Below are 21,068 nucleotides of genomic sequence, written 5' to 3'. Positions count from 1 at the left end.
TTCGAATATAAAATTCTTAAATTGATCGATAAAGTATCAATGGGATTTTTAAACATCCTTATTCGATCCTATATTACTTAATTACAAAAAAGGTTGAAACCATCGATTTTCGGTACTGAGAACGATTTTTTATTATAGTGAAGATTAAAAGAATTAATAAATTTACGTACTTCGGTAATGAGGAGAGTAAGGTCGCGAGTTCATGTTATGACCGATGACGACAAGGGTTAGTAAGTAAGGTTAGGTTAAGGTTAATGTTTATTTTAATTATTTTTAGTTCTATACTAAATAAGTTTGACTTAAAAGTAAATTAACACAAGATACAGAGGACTATTTATTATAAAAAACAACCTGATTTTAACGGGGGTCGCAAATAGGTGAATATAAACACAAATAAATTATATAAAAAGCAAAACAAAATATATGTAAGTTTTCCCCATTTTACATAAGAATATCACCACATAATATTTACAATGCATTGTATAATAAACGCTAAATTATTTTTAGTTAGTAGGTACCCAATGAATTAATTCGTTTTAAATGATAGTTTTTCATTTAAAGCTCACTTAGTATCACTTTCTGAGTCCAATGAAATTCTTGTGGGCTCTATTTCATTAAAAATGGTTTTATTATACCACTCAGGTGTAACTTGTAATAGAGTTTCATTCCACATAGCTAAAACAGTTTAATCACTATTATAATAATGTTTAGAATGCGACCATATAAACTGAAAACATTGAATTCACAATTGTGTAGAGGGCTGCGAAGGACTTCATGACATGACTTTTGATTTCATCTATCACATATTTCTTTTCTTTGCGATTTCTTTTCACTATATTGAATAATTAAAGGATCCTTTTCTCATGAAATGTTGTTATATGGACCATTATTCATAATTATAACTGACAGCACTTTCAGGTTTCAAAGTAATTGTCTAGTAAATATCTCACTATTCATATCGCCATGGTAATCTGCAGATTTTGACTTGGAATAAAACACCAAACAACCTTCAACAACCGTCAACCTCCATTTTCACCTCCTGCATGGACGACAATTAATCTCTTGAAAACCATTCTTACATTTTTCATTGAATAATGTTGCTAAGATATTTTGTATTCACTTTTACAAATATACACGTTCGTCTATGAAAATAACCTGAGGACATGAAGTGTTGACATATTCGTAATTTCTTAACAATTTAGATTGAAGTAATAAAACATTGGACTTGTTTTGAAGATATTTATATTTTAATATGTTTTTGACATCTTAAACTTTTTTAAGAATACTTAAAAAAGTGATTAATTATTTGACAATTAAAACACTGTTGCGCGTATTTACTTGTCACGTACCTACCTTAATTATTGTGCTGACAACGAATTTTTATTTAAAAAAAAACAGGCTCACGAGAAATCACAAACTTTCCATTTTTCAGCTTTCAAAAAATGTCATCTGTCAAACTAACAGCATTTAAACGCGACAAATTCGCCCATCTTTAGGGATATTTGCATCACCATCTGCCTTTTTCTAATACATTAAAAATTATGAATCTATTGTCTTTATTAGGAAATAATATACCGAGGAAATTGTCTGCTTTCATAGTGTCTTAGAGGTCCTGACAGTTTGTAACGTCTATTGATGGTGCTAATTTGGTTAGTTTTGATTAATCCAGAACTTCCTTTAGGTGGTGGTGTGATTGTATCAATGTATCCCACTAGATATTCCAGTTTTTGGGTATAATGAAGTTGATATTGATTACCATATTCAACAATTAAATCCCCGAAATGTAGAAAGTATTTTTCGCTTTATATTAAAACATTGGATATATAAAAATTACATCCAAGGTTTCTACCAAATGTCAATAAGATATATTGTTTGCGGCATCCTAGGAAACAGTAAAATAGATTGTCATAATCGATCTGACAGTTTAGTAGTCAGAAAGTGCAGTGATGGTGGATATGAATTCTCCAAGGAACAGGACGATATTCTTAAATCGGCCACTTCAGTGCCCTTGGATTACGTCCCAGCCGTATCATTTCGCGTTCGCGTTTAAAAATAACCCTAACGAGCTCGAAAAGAAAAATCAGCTTGTAAACAACTCAATGGTGAGTTTTTTTCGCATGTTACGAGGCGTTGAAATATCTCTCGAAAAATTGTTGTGCATTCTAAAAATAGAAATGCAATGGATTTTGCTTAAGATAACGTGCAGATTCAACCGAACAATCATCTCTAGAGCATAAGATTCCAACTACATTTCATATTTACGATACGAAACACGAAGAAGAAAAAAGACAATAATATGGGGAAAATTGTTCACCATTTTGAACCAATTATTTGTTTATTTATCAATTATATCTTTAATTTTAATTGAAAAATATGTTAATGTCTATCAAAGTTAGCATTTTGAGAGAGCCTTTAAACTTTATTGAAAATACGGAAATTAATTAGTAAGGTGTTCTATTTTTAAAAAATATATATTTTATTCTTTGCGCTTTTTCGAATTACCCTGTATACTTTAAAATGGTTTTAAATTGTGCATCGTAACAATCATTAGAAACTTTTGCGTTTACTATTTTCTAGCAACTTTTGAAACCAATGAGTTAATGAACTTTGCTCTATCGTTGACTCACCATCCTGTATCATCGTTAATTATTACGACGTTTCAAAAATTCATAAGTGTAACATAGGTTATTTCAGGTTGCTTATTATTTAAAGATAATCTTGGGTAAACATTAAAAGTTGCAAAAATCAAAACACAAACTAAATTAGTACAAAAAATGTTTCGGCAACACCGTGCCTTCAAATACAAAATATGACTATATTGAGAGACTTATATAAAAAAGCAGGTTGTAATAGATTTGTAATTACACGTATATTAAATTTAACAACGGAGACGCATTTAAATCCAATTGATCATTAACAAATACATTAGAACATCTCATTTTGTTAATCTCCATAGCTTCCAACAAATTTAGTTTTTTGTAGACTCCGGATTTTTGAGTTTTTCGTAATTTAGTTTTATTTTTATTTTATTTTAAGTTTTATAAGCAACATTAATACCAAATTTAGATAGATGTTTCGAAATTTTCTTGCTAGGTTGTCCTATGTATTTTATTGTTTTATAAATTTTGTTTTCGGTCGTAACCATTGTTAAAAGCTATTTGTTTTATAATATTTACATCTTTTTCAAAATTTTCTACATTAATTAGTCTGTTGATAAAAGCATAAAAGGCAGACATTTTGTGGGTGTAAAGGTGATTTGAGTTATTATGTATTATTGTGTCCGTGTGTGAGGCTTTATGGTAAATGGAAAAATCTAACTTGTAGTTTTTTTTATAATTAAGTACAGAAAGTGTAGAGAGTTATCTTGTTCCGTCTCTATGGTAAATTTTATGCGCTTATGTATCGAATTAATATGATTCAAAAATTAATGCAGTTGTCTTTAGGTTCCAGTGAAACAAACAAAAACATCATCTACGTATCTATACCACCAGAGAAATCCTTTACTCAGAAAATGTTTATGTATGATATTTTGTAAACTGTCCATGAAAATTTCTGCAAGTAGTGGACTAAGTGGGTTTTCCATAATTTATCCTTCTTTAACAATATACAAGTGACCATTAAATTCAAAATAATTTTGCTCTAGAAAAACCATTAAACTGTCTAGCAAGTCTTGTTTTATGATAGGGTAGACCTGTCTCTGCATGAGAATATTGTCTATTATGTTTATTACTTCAATTGGTGGATTGCTAGGAAATAAGTTTCAAACATCAAATGAAACTAGAATTGCCTTAGAAGGAATTTTTATGTCTGTAACCTTGTTAATTGGTTCGAATGAATTTTTGATAGCATATCTAGGTTTAAAGGCAGTATTATATTCTAAAATTTTAATTAATCTTGTTGAAAATTTAACTGATGATGCGTTAGAGCTTGAGGGTTCATGATTGTTAGCTGGTATTTATCCTTGTCCTTAAAAAGTGATGAATCGGTAATTACTGTTTTGACTTCTTTTTGAAATAATTCTGTAGGATCACATTGTATACTTCGGTATATATCTGGATTAAGAAACTGTTTAGATTTTGTAATATATTCTTGAGAAATACTATATTATTTTGGGAAGCCTTATTTTTAATTGATTTTACCATAGACATGTGAAAAATCCTTAAATTTGCTGCTAGTATTAAGTTGAGATTTTATTAAATTAGCTAATAAGTGTTTGTAAAATTCATGATTCGAGAAGTTCGAAATGACTGACTGTTTTTTGTGGATTTTATTAAATTGTCTAATTTGGATTTTTTCTTAGATACTTTTTGTGAATAATGTTTGATATATTCTATAATTCTATGGGATTAAGTCTATGAGACAATTAAGAATGTATTAAATTCACATAAATTCAATGTATATCTCTTTTCTTATATTGATGTCTTCGTTCTTCTTTCAGCCATTTTGTCTGACCTTGGAGTTGGGCTTTTCTTGCGGGGGACTGTTAAAACTGTTAAATCATTCGGTTTTTCAACAAGTGCTTACAAAAGGGAGTATATCCCAAATTTATGAAACTAAAAACCAACAACAACTATGCCATTCATTTAAATTCAGAAATGCACAACTTTGACGACAATTTTGATATTTTACGCAATCATTCAAAAAGCAAAAAACTAAATTTGTTGGAAGCTATGGAGATTACCAAAATGAGATATTCGAATATATTTCTTAATAATCAATTGGATTTAAATGCGTCTCCGTTGTTAAATTTAAATTTATAACCCTTCCCCTGTAATTAAAAATCTATTACTACCTGTTTTTTTATATATCTGTCGGAATATAGTCATATTTTGTATTTGATAAAGGCAGGGTGTTGCCGAAACAGCTGTCATACAGCATTAAAAACTGTGAAAATCTGAACATTTTTTGTTCTAATTTAATTTGTGTTAAATGGATTTTCATCAAGTAAAAGCCACCTCAGTCCGAAAAATCAAAACCCTCACTACTATCAAAACGGTAAAACTTAGCTTTAAGGAAGACGGATAATGTCAACCTTTTGCCATTTTCGTACACGGTTTCTGCAATACGTGGAGGTGAATTTCATTTAAAAAATAACATTTGTTAACAATATTAATTTTATAAATAAAAAGGGATACTAGCGTGCCAATATGTTATCTTGTACCCTATTGCTATTTCGTTTAATAAGAATCTTACTTAGTTTTTTTTTCTCGTGTATTTTTGATAAAAATTTGTAGTTTTTGAGTTATTTATGCATTAATCAAGTTGAAAACTTCTGGTCAACAGAATTTAGGACTCTATATAAATTGATATGTACTACATCTATTTAGGCTTTTGGATTAATTAAGTCCACTTTTTTATTGATGGCAATTTTTTTTATTCAATTCAATAGAGTTTGTTATGGAACCCGAAATTTACAAAAAATATAATTTTATTCCTTAACTTAAGCAACTGGTATTAGAATTTGATGTTATTTATCAACACTGTACTGAAACTCTCTTATTTTGAACATTGCACAAAATTTAAAGAATATAATGTAGCAAAGTAGAAGACTCTTTTTTATTGATGTGAGGCGGGCGATCAAGTTTATTCACCATTACAAATGAATTTCATTAAGAAAATGAGCTCATAATTTGGTTTGGGTTGCGCTATCTCTCGTGTCAGTGTTGTTCTCCACGAACTATTTTTGTTTCTGTCGAGATGATTACATCATACAAAACATATCTTCTTTTCTCCATAGCTGCTTGGGCCTGTAGAATGAGGTGTTTTGAGTACCCACTATTCTTCACATCTTGCTGGATGAATTTGAATTATTCCTGATAACCTTGTTTTGCGCTATATAGTTTTCGGTTCCTTAAGTCACCTAATTATTCCTCGTAATGTCTAAAAATGGCAGTTATACCATTTTTGTTTAGGTACTGGTATTGTTTGACTATTCGCAAGTTTTTTCACCATTAGTCACACTACCACTACTTTGTACCAAACTTAAGTATTGTTATACATTCTCTGCATGACTCAGAGGCTGATTGTCGGGAGCAGGAAAATTATGTAGCTGAGGATAGTGGGAATGAGGAATTGAGAAATATAAAAATTATAAGAAAGCAACCCAGACAGGTCTGCAGTTATCTTTTTTTTTTTGAAAAAGCTATGCAACTAACAACTGATGACTACAACTTGCCCGTAAAAGAATGTGTATTTGGACTGTATATCGACAGGAAACTAAGTTTTTCATAGCAATAGATGTTAGCTTTAAAAAAGGAGTTTTCAAATTTAATATAGGCATATTGTCAATAAGTTTAAAGGAAAAAGAAATGCGGAAGCCATAGTCTTATAGCATTTTAATTATACAGAAACTTCAAAATTCGTGCTGTAAATTTGTATGCTCTCTTATAATGTGCGATCACATCATACGTGATGAAGAATAGTAAGCTTCTGCAGTTTTCAGTTTTCCTTCATAAACTTATTTGGCCGTGTACTCCTTCATATATAAAAAATAAATTAATATCCCGAAGACAGACCCTCTAATTCATAAGCGTTTTTCATGCCAAGCCGGCAAACTTAATAACAATATGCCTTACAACTTTTAACCTCTAACTTTAACATTAAATATAAACAATTTTCATTACTGCACCAAGAGTAACATACACTCTGGCATCTTGTACTGTAGTCTTCTTCTTCTATCCGTCTTGTTTCCTTAGGTTGGATAGACTAGACTCAGGTTTAATATATTAATTAGAATTAGTGTTGTTTCATGTTCGAGTTTTCAGGTGTTTTTTGACAAAACTTCGCCATGTCTGTATGATACAGACTAGTATCAGACGTATCTAAAGCGTTATCATTTTCAGAATACGGAAAGCACCGTGGATGCTTGCAGGCCGCTATCGCACGAGACTCCCATCCAGCAATCGTCCAGTCACTTCTTCTACTTTCTTCGGCTGATGCAGTTATTTCCCGACACACACCCCGCTACTTTGCATTCCGTGCTAACGCTTACGAAGAATAACTTTTTCTATGCTATCGACAAACTGTTGTACGCAAAAAAATGCAAATCGATCTACGGAAAGAGGCACACGAGGCACTCGAAGAACGCTGGGCAAAATAAAATGGTGAATGAAAATTATTCCAGACCGGGTGCTTTAAGCGACAATCGGCAAGTAGCTGTGGGAGTATCAAACCGTAAAAGCACGGAAGGGCCTGAGGAAATTATCGAAATACTTTTTGAAAACGAACGCGGACAAAAACTAGAAGAGGTTACCGGCTATTTTGAAAATTTGGATCAGGGCGAAGCTGTCATAATTATTGGTGATACCAGCGCGAACGCTGTCGAGAGCGGACAACTCGGTAAGCTTGAAAAAATATCCTTAAAAGTGAGCGCCTTAACACGTTCGCTGCCTATGACGCATATGTTGAGTCATGGCTTTTCTCCACCACAAGCCGATGACGCGACAGTTGCGTCCAGTGCACTTAAAATTTTAGGTAGTTAGTACTTTGCCGGCTTTCGAGAGGGGCTGTTGCTTTTTTTTTGGGCAGTTTTGGCCCATTTGAGCACGCGTATTGTCGGTTTTAGGATTTTTTTCAATGAAGTAGTGTCATGGATAGTGAGATCCCAGGCCCTTCGGGCGCAAAAAAGACGTATTGAGTGGGATAGAAAGAGATCTTTAACGGATGATGAACTGCTGACACTGGACTCAAGTGGGTATTGGATGGACTGACGGGATAAAATTGACACAAATTCCATTCTCAGGATTGCGGATTACGATTACATGTATCAGACCACTCACCTTATGGATTTTTTAAATTATTAGTCACAGATGAGTTGTTAATATATATTGTTGAAGAGACGAGATAAGTAGCAGAGGTTTTTCTTAGCGACAAAACCACTGAGCAATCTCGAATTAGGACTTGTGGCTTATGGCTTAATATGGGTCACATTCAAATAAAAAGAACCCGGGAATATTGGAAGACAGACGAACTTTACGATTTGGGCTTGTTTTCGTAATATACGAGTAGAAACCGATTTCTACTCATAATGCGTTGCTTGCATTTTTCAAAAAATCCAAAAAGAGGAGAACCTGGATTCATTCAAGATTATGTAAATAGTGAAATGGATTAAATTTATTATCCCTTTATGGCGAGGACGATTACTTTTTCGTATATACATTAAAAATAAGAAGTTTTGCGTAAAATTGTATAGCCATCCTGGTGCAGAAGATGATATGTCCGGCATAGGTCATGCTACGAATGTTGTTTTAGCAATGATGCAGCAGTATTTAGGCATGGACATAGTGTGTTTATGGATAATGTCTACATTAGTTTTTCCCTAATCAAAGAGCTTCTCCTTAGATACACCTTTGTCACTGGTACTCTAAGAAAAAACAGAAAAGAAAATCCAAAAGAAGTTGTAGAGGCAAAACTCAAGAGGTGGGAAGTGCTTACGAAATACTCAGAAAACATAATGATTGGAAAGTGGAGAGATAAGAGAGAAGTTTTATTTATTTCTGCTGAGTTTGACGGTACTTTGACAAGCCAAGGGCGATTACCGAATATAATAAAAATATGTCAGGAATATATTGTCAAGACCAAATGCTTTCTTATTATTCCTTTTAAAGAAAAACTCTAAGGTGGTACAAAAACCTATTTGTGTACTTTTTGTCGGCATACTAAATGAACTGCTTTCTGAAGCTGAAGCTGAACAAAAAGTGTGCTACAGCCAGAAAATGCGGAAAGACACCGTGGTTTTCTGTCTCTCCTGTCCAGAAAAGCCGGCACTTTGCCTAGGAGAGTGTTTTAAAAGATTTAACTCACGCAAATAATCTTAGGAAACTTTTAACTTTTAAAATTTTGACATTCTTTTGTATTAGTTTTTGTCAGGTTTTATATTTTTTAAATTCTACCATTTTTCACCTTTTAGTTTATATCAGCACATATGTATATGTCTTTCTGATAAAAAGTAAATAATAAAATGTTAAAAAAATAGTTTCTGTGTGATTGGCAGTGACGCATGCGACAACGGCTTTTCAAGGGCAAAACTTTTGCGCCAGGCCGATGATGCAACCGTTGTGTCAAGTCAAAATGTCATTGAAATCTGACCATAGAGTGACTTGACAACGAACTGTTCTGCATTGATTTAATTCTTTTTTTTTCGACTGCATATAGTATGGTGTATCCTAAAGCATATCTTTTTGGCTTTTGATCCACCTTATTGCTACAATAGCAAAGAATTAATTCATAGCTAAAAGACAATTGGCAGTGTTGAATATTCCGTCTTACCGTGGGCTTCGCAAAAACTTCTTGCGAGTGTATCACCAATTTTTCCGCTATGTCGACTTGAAATCATTTGTCATTATATGCAAGACAATTTGTGGGAAATTTGTATGAATGTAAGAAAGAATTTTATGATTTCACCATCTGGACAATAATGAACAAGATATAATAAGAAGAGAAGACTTTTTATAAACTGAAAACCAAGCTACAGACCAAGTCACACTGAGAATACAGTGTGGAGTCTTATGTGCCGGACAACAATTTGGTCCGGTTTCAAACAAATTTTGCTTCTGAGGTCAAATATTATATCAACATTTTTACTTAACTTAATTTCATTTCTTTTATATAGCAATCATAATTAGTTATGGTTTTAGAGATAGATAGAGGTTTGTTGGTATCTGTATCTGGAAATATGGCATATTTTATTCGTTTATTAGTGTATTTCTTGTTTTTCATTAAAGTGGTTTTTGTTAAATTATTTTTTAACGTTTGTCCGATATGCGTTGAAATAAAATTCATTAGCTGCCTCTGCGAATTCGTTTGACAAAATGATACTTTATCATATCACATTTTTCAGAATTTACATTTTAAATTGCTTAGTGTGAAGTTTTCTCTCTAAACTTATGTGTGACAGAACGCAAAATTCAATAATGAATAAAAGTTATGCCTTTAACTGACATTGACAGTTGTATGCACGTTCTCTTCTTCTTCTTCTTAGTCGTATTCTCATGTCTGAGAAATCGTGATCTCATGGAATCGTGTACATCCATCAACTTTACCTTTCCATGTTTGTCTATCCATTGCCTCCGTGAGTAAATCTTGCATCTGTGATTTTCTTTACTTGGTCTATCCATCTAACAGGTGATCTGCCTCTTAGTCATTTTCCTTCCACCTTTCCCTATACTATCAAGTTCTCCATGTTGTCGCCATCTCGTCTTGTGGTCAGTATGTCGCCTGCGAATCTTAAAATACTTTGGACAGTCTGTCTTTGATCTTCAGCTCGCTTAGTATACAAGGGATTTAACCAGCATGATTTTCGTGTTTCTTGTGATGTATCGATCTTTTCATAGTCTGGTGAGGTTGCTCATGGCCCGTCATGCCATGGCTATTCGTCTTTTTATTTCCTTTTCGGACCCGCCCTGGTTACTTATTAACGATCCCAGGTACACAAATTCATCGACATTTTCTTGGTTTGCGAGGTTCGCACGTGGAACGATTAATGCTCTGTCAATCACTATGAGCTTAGTCTTGCTCATATTTATTTCCAGACCCATCCTAGCACTTTCAATTTCCACGCTGTTCAACATCATCCTCATTTCGGACTCATCTCTCGCCAGCAGCGTTGTATCGTCTGCATATCGTAGGTTTGTCAGTTTTTTACCACCTATTGACACTCCTCCCTCGAAATCGTCTAGGGTGTTGCTGATTATGTGTTCACCGTAGGCGTTAAAAAGCCTGGGGGACAATATGCATTCTTGTCGCACCTTCTTTTGCATATTGAAAGTCTGTGATTTGATTCACCTAATTTCTTATTTAGACTTATTAGGTTATTCGCTATTTCTCTTAGTATTTGCCACAATCATTTTCATTTTACGACGTCGAATGCTTTTTTTATAGACAATAAAGCAGATTACCATGGAGGAATTAAATTATCCTGAGTTTTCTATTGGTTATCTAATATTGGGAATTTGCTCTGATGGTATTTGTGACGCTGTAAGCGGCGGTCGGTTATTCTTAGGAGAATTTTGCTGGCGTGCGATATCAAAGAGATTGTTCTATAGTTGTCACATTTTTTGTAGAATCTTTATTACATAAAGGAAAAAATATGAAATTCGTCCAGTCGGTTGGCCATGCCTTTGTGTATCAGATCTTTTTGTAAATGTCCAATAGTCCAATAGTCCAATAGGAAAACTGTAGAAACTAATCTGAGTACGGCAATGCATTTGCCCTAAAATAATACCCCAGTAACTCTAATATACTCGGTTGGTTGAAGAATCGAAGAATCGCGATGCATCGACAACCCCGTATATCGGTGAAATTTTTTATTCTCGGTCGAAATTGGAAACGTCAATGTCGCTCTCTGAACTGTCTCCAGAATTTACGCTAATTATAAAACATCCCCGTCGTCTTGGAGATTATCGTCGGATCACATTTCTTTTTCAGTTCTATGACATGTTGAACAAAATTACTCCAATTTTGGGGTTAAGCTCGCGCAGTGTGTGGTAAACATAAAACATATATCCCGTCTTTTGCAGCTATTTCTTCAATTTCATATTTGTCATACTCATTATTGCATGCATGAGCAACTTCCAGCAGCTCCAAAGAAAATGTTTTTCCCAGCAAGAAATGAGCAACCCTAAGATCACTTAGCGACTGCTCAAACTATTGCTCCAAATATTCGGCGTTTGCATATCCTGCATGGAACAGAACGAAACTGTTGTTAAATCCTATAAAAAGCCGTCTCTGAGATCGTTTACGGTATTGTCACTCCAAACATAATTAATCGTATGAACTATATTCATCCAATCCTTATCTAAATGGATGATATTATAATTTTGTTGGAGATAATTCTTGATCGACCATAAATACTGTATCGTCAATTAATAATGTATTTCGCTCTCACATTATACTTTTGCGTACATGCTTCACATATTCAAAACCTATATCTCTCATTAATCAACCTAAGATTCTTAAAGAAAAATTTGTCAAAAAGAAATGGTTATGTCATGTATAATCGCGGTTGAGATTTTTTGAATTCGCCATTGTTTTGTTTCACTTCTTTTTTAATGTTAAAAATTGTTGTTTTTTAACAACACTCGGTTTTGAAGCGCCACTCACAACTGCACTTAAATTCAACTTTTCATCATTCACTGAAAAGTAAATGGTATGGGCTCTTGTTTGAATTTCATGTTAATGGAAATTTTATATTTTGAGGGAATTATAAGACATTTGATTTACTTGCATCATTTTAGTCATTAATACTTCATTAAACTGATCCCATATAGAAGTCCTAGCGTAGAAAGACCTAACGTCTTTCTTCCGAGCAACTCCCTGTCACAAAGCATTTAATTTGATGTGGGCGATTTTAATAGTCATATTACCACACGCCCATACCTACTCTAACGGTGAACTTGTGCTTTATCTTCAGCAATATAGAGCACCAGTGCGTAAAAATGGTCTAAATATCCGTACCAAAAATCCAATATCGTCCTATCGGTATTAATACATACAACACTATAAACCCGTCTACAATACCATTGGATGAGAAATTAGGAACTCTATACCCAATTTGAGGCAACTACAACACTGTTAAACGCGTATCCTGAGATTACATCTCGAGGGACTGTACCAGAAATGGCTGATATTACCAAGATTGTCAAGATACGAAAAAGATCATGTTAACTAAGAAACAATCGTGTGTGTCTCTGCTTACTGATAAGAAGGAGAGACACCAGCCATATCTCCTGTCGCACTTCAGCGCGTTAACTAAGAAACAATCGTGTGTGTCTCTCCTTACTGATAAGAAGGAGAGACACCAGCCATATCTCCTGTCGCGCTGAAGTGCGACAGGAGATATGGCTGAAAATGTTTACCCACTGGAACGGCAACAAAGCTATTAACGTCACAACAAACCAAATAACAGCTGCTCTAAAACGGCAAAGGCAAAGAAATATTCGGATCCAATAAGCTTGTAAGGCATACCGAAAACGATACCCACCTGCTGAATGAAAGTTTCAACAGAAAAATAAATAAATCAGGCAATTAACACCATGTTCACAGAACAGATCATACACTTTGGAGAAAAGACTAAATTATGGATGCTGACTCTTGACAGTTTCTTAACACCTGTGGCACTCGCCATCCTAATACCACTTAAACATCACACAATGTTGCTGCTCTTTAATGTGTATTAACGTCTGATCTTACAAAAAATACAAACACACATCGACCTTCTACTAATTCCTCAGCAGGCTGCTTTCCAGTCAGGGGAAATACTACACGGGCCAGGTTCTTAACCTCACAGAAGATATAGAAAACGGGTTTCAAAGGAATCGCGCAAATGGGGCGGCATTCATCGACCATAGCGCTGAGTAGACCATAAACTGATGAGGTTGACAGGATCAAACTTCAGAATAGAAGGTTTTTTATAGAACTGTAACATAAAAATAGTCGCTAGATATAACAGAGACACGGTCCACCCCAGGAAAGCGTTTTGGCTTCCATACTCTTCAATATTTTCAATATCTAGACAAACGACCAACCAAGCTACGATGACGACCTTGTGATACGCGCCATAACGTTTGGGGATCTAGAAGCGAAACTTGAATATATTATCGAAAAAACGCAATACTTGCAGGGCCCAAAAAACTTTAAGATTTCCTTGGGAGGACCAAAATCAAAAGCACATCACAGTAGTTGAAATGTGAGAGAACAAGTGACTCACAAAATTGTTTGATTATTTTCAAATTTAAAATATACCTGTTACTATATAAAGTTTTTAGTGACAACTAAATGTGCTTTAAAATACATTTTTAAATGCTCACGAAATAGTACATCTCTATCTATCATTACTCCCAAGATCTTTGCTGAGTCAATAACGGAAAGTGTAGTGCTATCTAACCTTAGATTAATATTTTGTTTTAGGAGCTAAACTTCATTTTTATTTTCAAATATGCACTAGCCGCATTATCAAAACCCCAATACAATTGAGTATCGTCCGCATATGCCTGAACATTGCAAAAGTTTAAAGATTTTCAAATATCGGAAGTGTAAATCAAAAACAAATTGTACCCAAAATGGAACCCTGCGGTACTCCAGAGAAAATTTCTATTTCCTTGGAATATCTGCACTGAGAGTATATATTTTGATATCGGTTTGAAAGATATTTAATCAGCCTACACGAATTAGACGAACAACTATAGAAATTTAGCTTTGAAATAATCAGTAATATATGATTCACCGTATCGAATGCCTGCGAACAATTGAAAAATATTGGACACGCTTGGCAGCTGCCCGTACAATATCATTAATAATAACCTTTACAACAGCACTCACAGTACTTTATTTTCCTTTTAAACCACATATTCTTGTAAGAATTATATAATTATACATTCGATTATAGAGAACATTATTCAAATATTTTTAGAAAGTTCAGGTAATATATTTATTAAATAATTAATAATATGAATGACATATTTATCAATGAAAGGACTACAATATTTAAATACAAGTGGATATATTTCTTCAACCCCAGTGGCAATTGTTTTGATTCCATAAATTTATTTATGAATATCACAAATTTTTGTTAATTCAAAACAATTCAATATCGAAGGAATTGTTGTCATAATATCGTATTTTATAATTACACCCGGATGTATTTTGAAGAAACTGCTCAAAAACCGTATTAATTTTTTCAGGGTCATTCAAACTACTATGTTTATAAAAGCGCTACAGTAAGTATGTTTTAATTATTCTGCCATTAAACTGTCATTCATTTCTCTTTGCTTTTGCGTTACGAAAAGTTTATAAAATGACAATTGGTGAAAAATGACAACAAAATCTAGTTATCGTGGTCATAAGAAAGAACAATAATTTGATTGTGCAAAGTTTACTTACGCCAATGGTCGACAACGAAATTTAACGCAACTGGATGGAATTTTATTACATTTCTGAAATAGTCTATAGGTACTTACTCTTTATGCGTAGTAGGGAACAGCCACATGGTATGCACTAAAAACATGAGCGATTATTAGTAACGATTCGTCTATCAGACTAAAGACAACACGTAGAACTGAGAGTTTATTTGATTACAATTTAGAACGCAACTAGTTTTATTTTGCATTTTCATCAAACGTTGCTCGTCGTCACGAGAAAAATACACTTACCCATCAACAAACCGATGTGCGTATTCAAACGTTTCAAATACCACAACTTTTAACCTTTAAGAGATGCCTGGCTGGATAGTTTCGATCGGATTTGTTTTGAAACAAAACAGACAGTCGGATTTAATTTTCTTTACTGCCAACGTAAGTTCGCTAGTAAATGCACATCTACATTTTATTTAGATTAGACGCATCAGGTATAGTTCGCGGAATATGCAGTCCTATAGTCTATTTAAGAAACGTATGGAGTAACAAAATGGGTAATTCAGTCCAGTTTCACTCATCTATGACCTATTGGTGATAGAATTCTTGAACTGAGGTGGCTTTTACTTTATGAAAATTCATTTAACAAAATAAATAACAACTAAAAGTTGAGATTTCCACGAAATTATATATTTTCATCTACACTCCGGGTCGTCTCCAATGCCTAGCAAGCAAAGATGCCTCCTAAGCCTGCAATGTCCTGTGTAGGCCCCTGTTAGTGCTCTACACTCCCTTCTGGTCAGTCTAAGCAGCTCCCTGGTCCGAGGAAGGGCGGGCCCATCCATCATAAGCCTCGCCTGCCTCATTCCCGGAGCAACTCTCCAGCCCCCCGCGGCCCGGTCTCTCGCCCAGGCTTCGAGAGCTCCCCGCCTCACACACGGGGCGATCGCCAAGCGGAGCTCTGGCCCTATATGCCTATGCGAGGAGCCCTCCCCGGCTAAAGCGTCCGCTGCCTCATTGCCCCGGATACCGGTGTAACCCGGGACCCAGACCAAGGTGACCTTTCTCTCTTCAGCCACCCTCCTCAGTACCCCTTTGCACTCCTTTATCAACAAGGAGCGCGTACGCACTGACTTCAGCGCCATGAGTGCAGCCCTACTATCCGAGCAGAAGAAGACTCTCCTGCTTCTGTAGTTGAGCCGAAGCACCTCTCTGGCCGCCATCAATAAAGCGAAAATTTCCGCCTGAAACACAGTGCAGTACTGACCCAGAGGGACCGACAAGCTTGATCCCGTTGTCTCGCAGTACGCTCCAGCTCCGGCCAGATCTCCCATTCTGGACCCGTCCGTGTACCAGACAAGTCCATCCCAGGAACCGACTTTGCCCTCTCTCCAATCTTCCCTTGATGGAAAGAGAAAGGTCAATTTATCAAAGAAGGTCATCTCGGGCATCATGACGTCACCCGGCATGCCCATGACCCCGCGATCCCCGCGACAGCCCTCTAAAATGTCGTACGGACCCCGATTGAAGGTTCCCTCCCTCCAGAGCCCGCAGCTCGCCAGCCTCACAGCTGTCCTGGCCGCCTCCATCTGCACCCGATCCGCCAGAGAGGGCAGCCCCACCAGAGCCTCCAGGGCCCTCGTGGGCGCCGTTCTCATGGCGCCCGTTATGCAGAGGCAAGCCAATCTCTGCAGTCTGTTAAGAACTAGCCTTGCTCCCGCACTTTTGGTCCAAGGCCACCATGCCACCGCCCCATGCGTGAGCATAGGCACCACCATGGTACCGTAGATCCACTGCATGATCTTCGGCCCCAGGCCCCAAGTGCCCCCTACCGCTCTCCGGCACGCCCACAGAGCTCCAAAGGCCGACCTGGTCCTTCAGACATTTAATTTTAACCTTAAGCCAAAAATCAACGGTTCACTATATAGTTGTTTGGTAATTTACAGTTTTACAACATTCACAACAGACATATAGAATATGTAAATCGACAAGCCGCATTGATAAGACGACGAACCAAAACAAACATTGTTTTGGATTTCGTCTGTGAGTCTCACCGATCTGCAGATCAGAGTATTGGCAACCCCCTGGATTTGACTAGGGTGATGGTGCGATTGTGCATTCAGATACCTATCGGTGTGAATAGCTTTGCGATATACTTGATGTTGCAGTTTTCTCCCTTCTGATCGTGTCGAAAGGACGTCCAGAAATGGTAGTTGTTTGTCCTTCTCCTTTTCTATGGTGAACTCGATTCTATCGTATAAAGAATTGAAGTAAGTTAGAAAATGATCTAGTTTAGCCTCCCCGTGCAACCATATGATAAAAATGTCGTCGACGTATCGGATCCAGAGCTTCGACTTGAGTTGACTTTCTCGGATCGCTTGAGCTTCGAAATAGGCCATGAACAGGCTTCCTATCGCTGGCGAAAGTGATGACCCCATTGGGGCGCCATCTGTTTGTCTATCGAGCTGACCGTCTATCTAAAATACGTGTTCTTTAGGCAGTGCTATATATATATATATATATATATATATATATATATATATATATATATATATATATATATATATATATATATATATATATATATATATATATATATATATATATAAATGACAACAAAACCTAAATTAAAGTTGTGAGAATTTAATTGTAATAATGGAGAGGTATTTAAATCTAATTGATCATTAAGCAATACATTTGAATGTCTCATTTTGTTAATCTCCATGGCTTCCAATAAATTTAATTTTCTACTTTTTGTGGCCGTATGTAAAATATCAAAATTGTCGTCAAAAATGTGTTTTTCTGTGTTTCAATGGGTAGCATAATTAGAATCTAGACTATTGTTTTTAAACGCTCTTTTATGTTTTTTAATGCGTTTCTTGAAGCATCTACCTGTTTGTCCAATATACATCTGATTTTTTAAAAAAATTTCCTATTGTGTTGTTAGTTCTCAAAGCTATTTTGAAACCACATTTTGATAAATGTTTTGAAACTTTTTCACTGGGTTCTCCTATGTATGTAATTGTTTTAAATTGTTCGTGTTCCTGTATTAGGTTTCGGATAAATAAAGTTTACTGTTGTCTGGATTTGTTTTTTATTTATAATTTTATCGATAATGGACGGATTGTAGCCGTTGTTCAGTTCAATTTTAATGAAATTAAGTTCTTTGTTGTAATTTTCTGTTGAGAGTGGCGTACTAAGAAGCCTTAAAAGAGTGAAATGTGTGAAAATTTCTTTGTATAAGCGTGATTTGAGCTGTTATGTATGACTATGTCTGTGTGTGAAGGTCATATGTATTTTTTATATAGATAATCCACCTTACCTTAAATTTCATTTATCGTTATGGCTAATGCATGAAAGGCCTCTTGGAAAACAGATTCTTGTACATTGTAATTATGGATTAGTTGATGCTCTTTACAATTTTTCTAGATTTTTGCTGCGTCAGTTGTTGTATTTTTAACGTAGTGTCGGTTCGGATTCAACCGAAAGTTGTTTATTTCAAATAGAACACTCGGTATTGTGTATTGAGATTCTGTGTGAAATTCTAGGCATATTTTATGCAGAATGAAAAAAGAAATTGCACCTCCGACTAAAAACAAAATAAATAGTTTTTTTATTTGCTGTTTACTTTTATACAGGGTGTTCAATAATAGGCCGTAAACATTCACATTTTCGGGTTTTTCAAATGGGAAATCCTGTAATTTTGTGTGTAAGCTCCGGACTTGATTAAAAAAGAACGAGTTTAGCCACTTTGAAAATGTGAATTTGTTTTTCATGGTAAAATATTTCAAACGCGGTTAGACATAGATAGAGGACATTATATATAAAATATATTTATAATTTCACACAGAATCTCAAAATGTAATAATGTACATAGTCTTCCATTTGAAATAAGCAAGCGACAATTACATCTCATTAAACTTTTAATGAACGTGTTGGGTAAAAAACGTTGTACAAGCGAAACGTCACCAAGTTCGATTTATTAATAATCGAAGCAGGATTAATCCAGAAGTTTTGTAAATAGTGTTACAGTAGCATGTAGAAACTACTTTGAAACAAAAATTATGGAATGGTTGACGTTTTTTGAAGTATGGGTAAAAGGTTTGGTTTATGTCTCGTGATATACTTATGTTTAGGTGACGAGTGAATAAACGGATCTCTGTTTTTGATTACAAAGGAACAAAACAAGTATACAGCTATATCAATCCAAAAATACACTTTTTCTACAAAAGCAAATTCCTGGCAAAATTGGAACAGATGCTCCAAAAAAGGGTCCATATCCCAGTTTATCTCATTCCTAGCAATTACCCTCAGCGTATTTAGCTAAGCCCAACTGGAGACGTACTGATCAAAAGTATCAAAAGTCTGAGTCTGTATAACATTCGCCTGTATTTTATTAGCGTCTTTCCCACAATGCACTGGACAAATACATTGTGCAGTAGGTATTAGTTGCAACTTGATGTATTTAAAAAAAGGTTAGGTATTCACTTCAATTTAATTTTGGGTACAGGTAAATTTAAATTTAACTGTACCTAAATCCTAAATGATTGTAATACGTAACAGGTCAACGAAACTGTCCAAAAAGTCAAGAAGTTAGGGAAAATTGAAAGTGATCGATAAATGTAAATGCTTTATCTATGTTGTAGTTGGCCTTGTGCTTATTGTTCAACAAATAATCTGTTGGTTTCAGAAGCATTTTCCGAAGAAGATACCGAAACTGGTCTAGAAACGCAAGCGGATTATATCCCTGCCAATGGAGTAGATTACGTTTAAATTTGAAGTTTTTGTTCGACGTTAATTATTTTGAGTGATTAGGATGTGACTTTTTTGTATCATTAATAAAAGGTTTGAGTTATCACAGTTATTTTGGGAAATATATTTAGGGTACAAAGAAATAAAATAAAAAGTAACATTTTGGATATGGGAGTTTGTTTATAATTGTATTAAATACATATTTAATTCAAGTCTTTTGCTATACCAAATAAGAGCTGTGAGAAGCTCAATTTTTCAGCTAAACCCTTAAACCCAATAGTTAAAATCTAATCGAAAGTTAGTAACCTTAAAAGTAAATTAGGCAAACGCCATTATTATCATGAATTCTAGGGACTATCAAGATAAAATGAATTTAATAGAGATCTGACTTTTTCGATAGAACTTAAAATTAAATGTCAGTACAGCTTCATCTCTTCCGGAATTCATAAAAAAGGCGGTCAATAGTTCAAGACTCTAATATTCCTCGACTCTACTATCTTAACAAAATTCACAAGACAAATCTACAGCTTCGTTACCCTAAGTCAGCACCCTCGGTTCACCAACGTATGCTTTAGCAAAATATTCAACCTTAATTTTAAAACCATTCACAGGAAAAGTTCCAGCTTTGCACTTAATTGTTAAGACCTAAAAATGACTAAGGTATATCCAGACTATATTTTAGTCAGGTTTGACATTGAATCTCATTGAAAGTTCCTGTTTCTGAAACACTAAGCATCATCTTAAACATCTCTTGTTTGAAAAACTAGCCATTGGTAAGTTCCATCGAAACCCGAAACTGTGGAAGAGATATGTAGATGACGTTTTCTTTATCTGAACAGACAATCAGGAATCTCTTCAAACGTATTTGAATTACCTATACTCCATACACACAAACCACAATTTCATATTCGATTTACAAAATAACACTCTCTCCTGTCTAGATATCCTTATTTTTGATGAAGGCTTAAACTCGGGTCATTCCGTCTATAGAAAATTACATCATCATCCAAGCAAACATCCTCCGAGCAATATCTTTATCTCAGCTAAAATCTCAACCAGGAATTAACACATCTCACCTCACCAAAACAACTTACTAGAATAACTTCGTAGATAACCCCTCGTAAACTGACAGGAATTTTGTTTGTCAGTTTTGAAATCGTTATTTATGGTTATAGTGGCAATACGGCTAAAATATGCTGATCATTTTTTGATTACGTCACTATACGTGCTGTAACTGCACAACTGCTTCGACCGGAGTATAATACTTCCATATGTTCAATATGTCATATATCAAATATCATAAACTCTGGAAAACCAGCATCTAAAGTAAATTCCCGACACATCAGCACACCAAAGATTCCATCAGTCTTCGATAATTGTCGAGCGACACATTTTTCCACCAGTCTTGCATTTGGGATTTGGTATTTCGTTAAGCATTAGAAAGTCCTTCCACAATTCGACCGTCCCCAG

The 21,068-nt window shown here is 34.9% G+C and overlaps 2 protein-coding genes across 4 annotated transcripts in view; one reads left to right on the top strand and one right to left on the bottom strand.

Annotated features, from left to right (window-relative positions):
• Positions 1-15,165, bottom strand: part of LOC132700732 (protein FAM184A-like) — a 72,227-nt gene extending 57,062 nt beyond the window's left edge. The window contains exons 1-2 of one of the 2 annotated variants that reach the window (XM_060668246.1): positions 15,147-15,165; positions 14,955-14,991 (exon numbers count right to left, since the gene is read on the bottom strand). In XM_060668246.1, coding sequence (XP_060524229.1) covers positions 14,955-14,991; positions 15,147-15,150 — 41 coding nt within the window. In that variant the 5' untranslated portion in view covers positions 15,151-15,165. Of the gene's footprint in view, positions 1-14,954; positions 15,097-15,146 lie in introns of those variants that run through there. The other variant, XM_060668245.1, reaches the window with a different exon arrangement.
• LOC132700733 (uncharacterized) lies at positions 1,940-19,667 on the top strand. Of its 2 annotated transcripts, none has more exons than XM_060668247.1 (3): positions 1,940-2,102; positions 6,843-7,338; positions 19,537-19,667. In XM_060668247.1, the coding sequence occupies exons 1-3, from the start codon at positions 1,947-1,949 to the stop codon at positions 19,617-19,619; spliced, it is 735 nt and encodes a 244-aa protein (XP_060524230.1). In that variant the 5' UTR covers positions 1,940-1,946; the 3' UTR covers positions 19,620-19,667. The 2 variants fall into 2 exon arrangements, with proteins under 2 accessions (XP_060524230.1, XP_060524231.1); XM_060668248.1 differs by lacking the exon at positions 19,537-19,667 and adding an exon at positions 7,565-7,674.
• The last annotated feature ends 1,401 nt before the right edge of the window (positions 19,668-21,068 follow it).

This window comes from Cylas formicarius, unplaced genomic scaffold (genome assembly GCF_029955315.1).
Source record: "Cylas formicarius isolate icCylForm1 unplaced genomic scaffold, icCylForm1.1 PGA_scaffold_4__25_contigs__length_36172078, whole genome shotgun sequence".
Lineage (NCBI taxonomy): Eukaryota > Metazoa > Arthropoda > Insecta > Coleoptera > Brentidae > Cylas > Cylas formicarius.
Note: the sequence above shows the minus strand (reverse complement) of the source record. Positions and strands in the feature narration are given on the sequence as shown.

Bases quoted from the DNA above. Each gene is read 5' to 3' on its own strand.
- LOC132700733 (XM_060668247.1), top strand. From the start codon at position 1,947: ATGGTGGATATGAATTCTCCAAGGAACAGGACGATATTCTTAAATCGG. The intron at 2,103-6,842 runs GTGAGTTTTTTT...TATCATTTTCAG, and splicing joins AGCTTGTAAACAACTCAATG to AATACGGAAAGCACCGTGGA. The intron at 7,339-19,536 runs GTAAGCTTGAAA...TGTTGGTTTCAG, and splicing joins TGTCGAGAGCGGACAACTCG to AAGCATTTTCCGAAGAAGAT.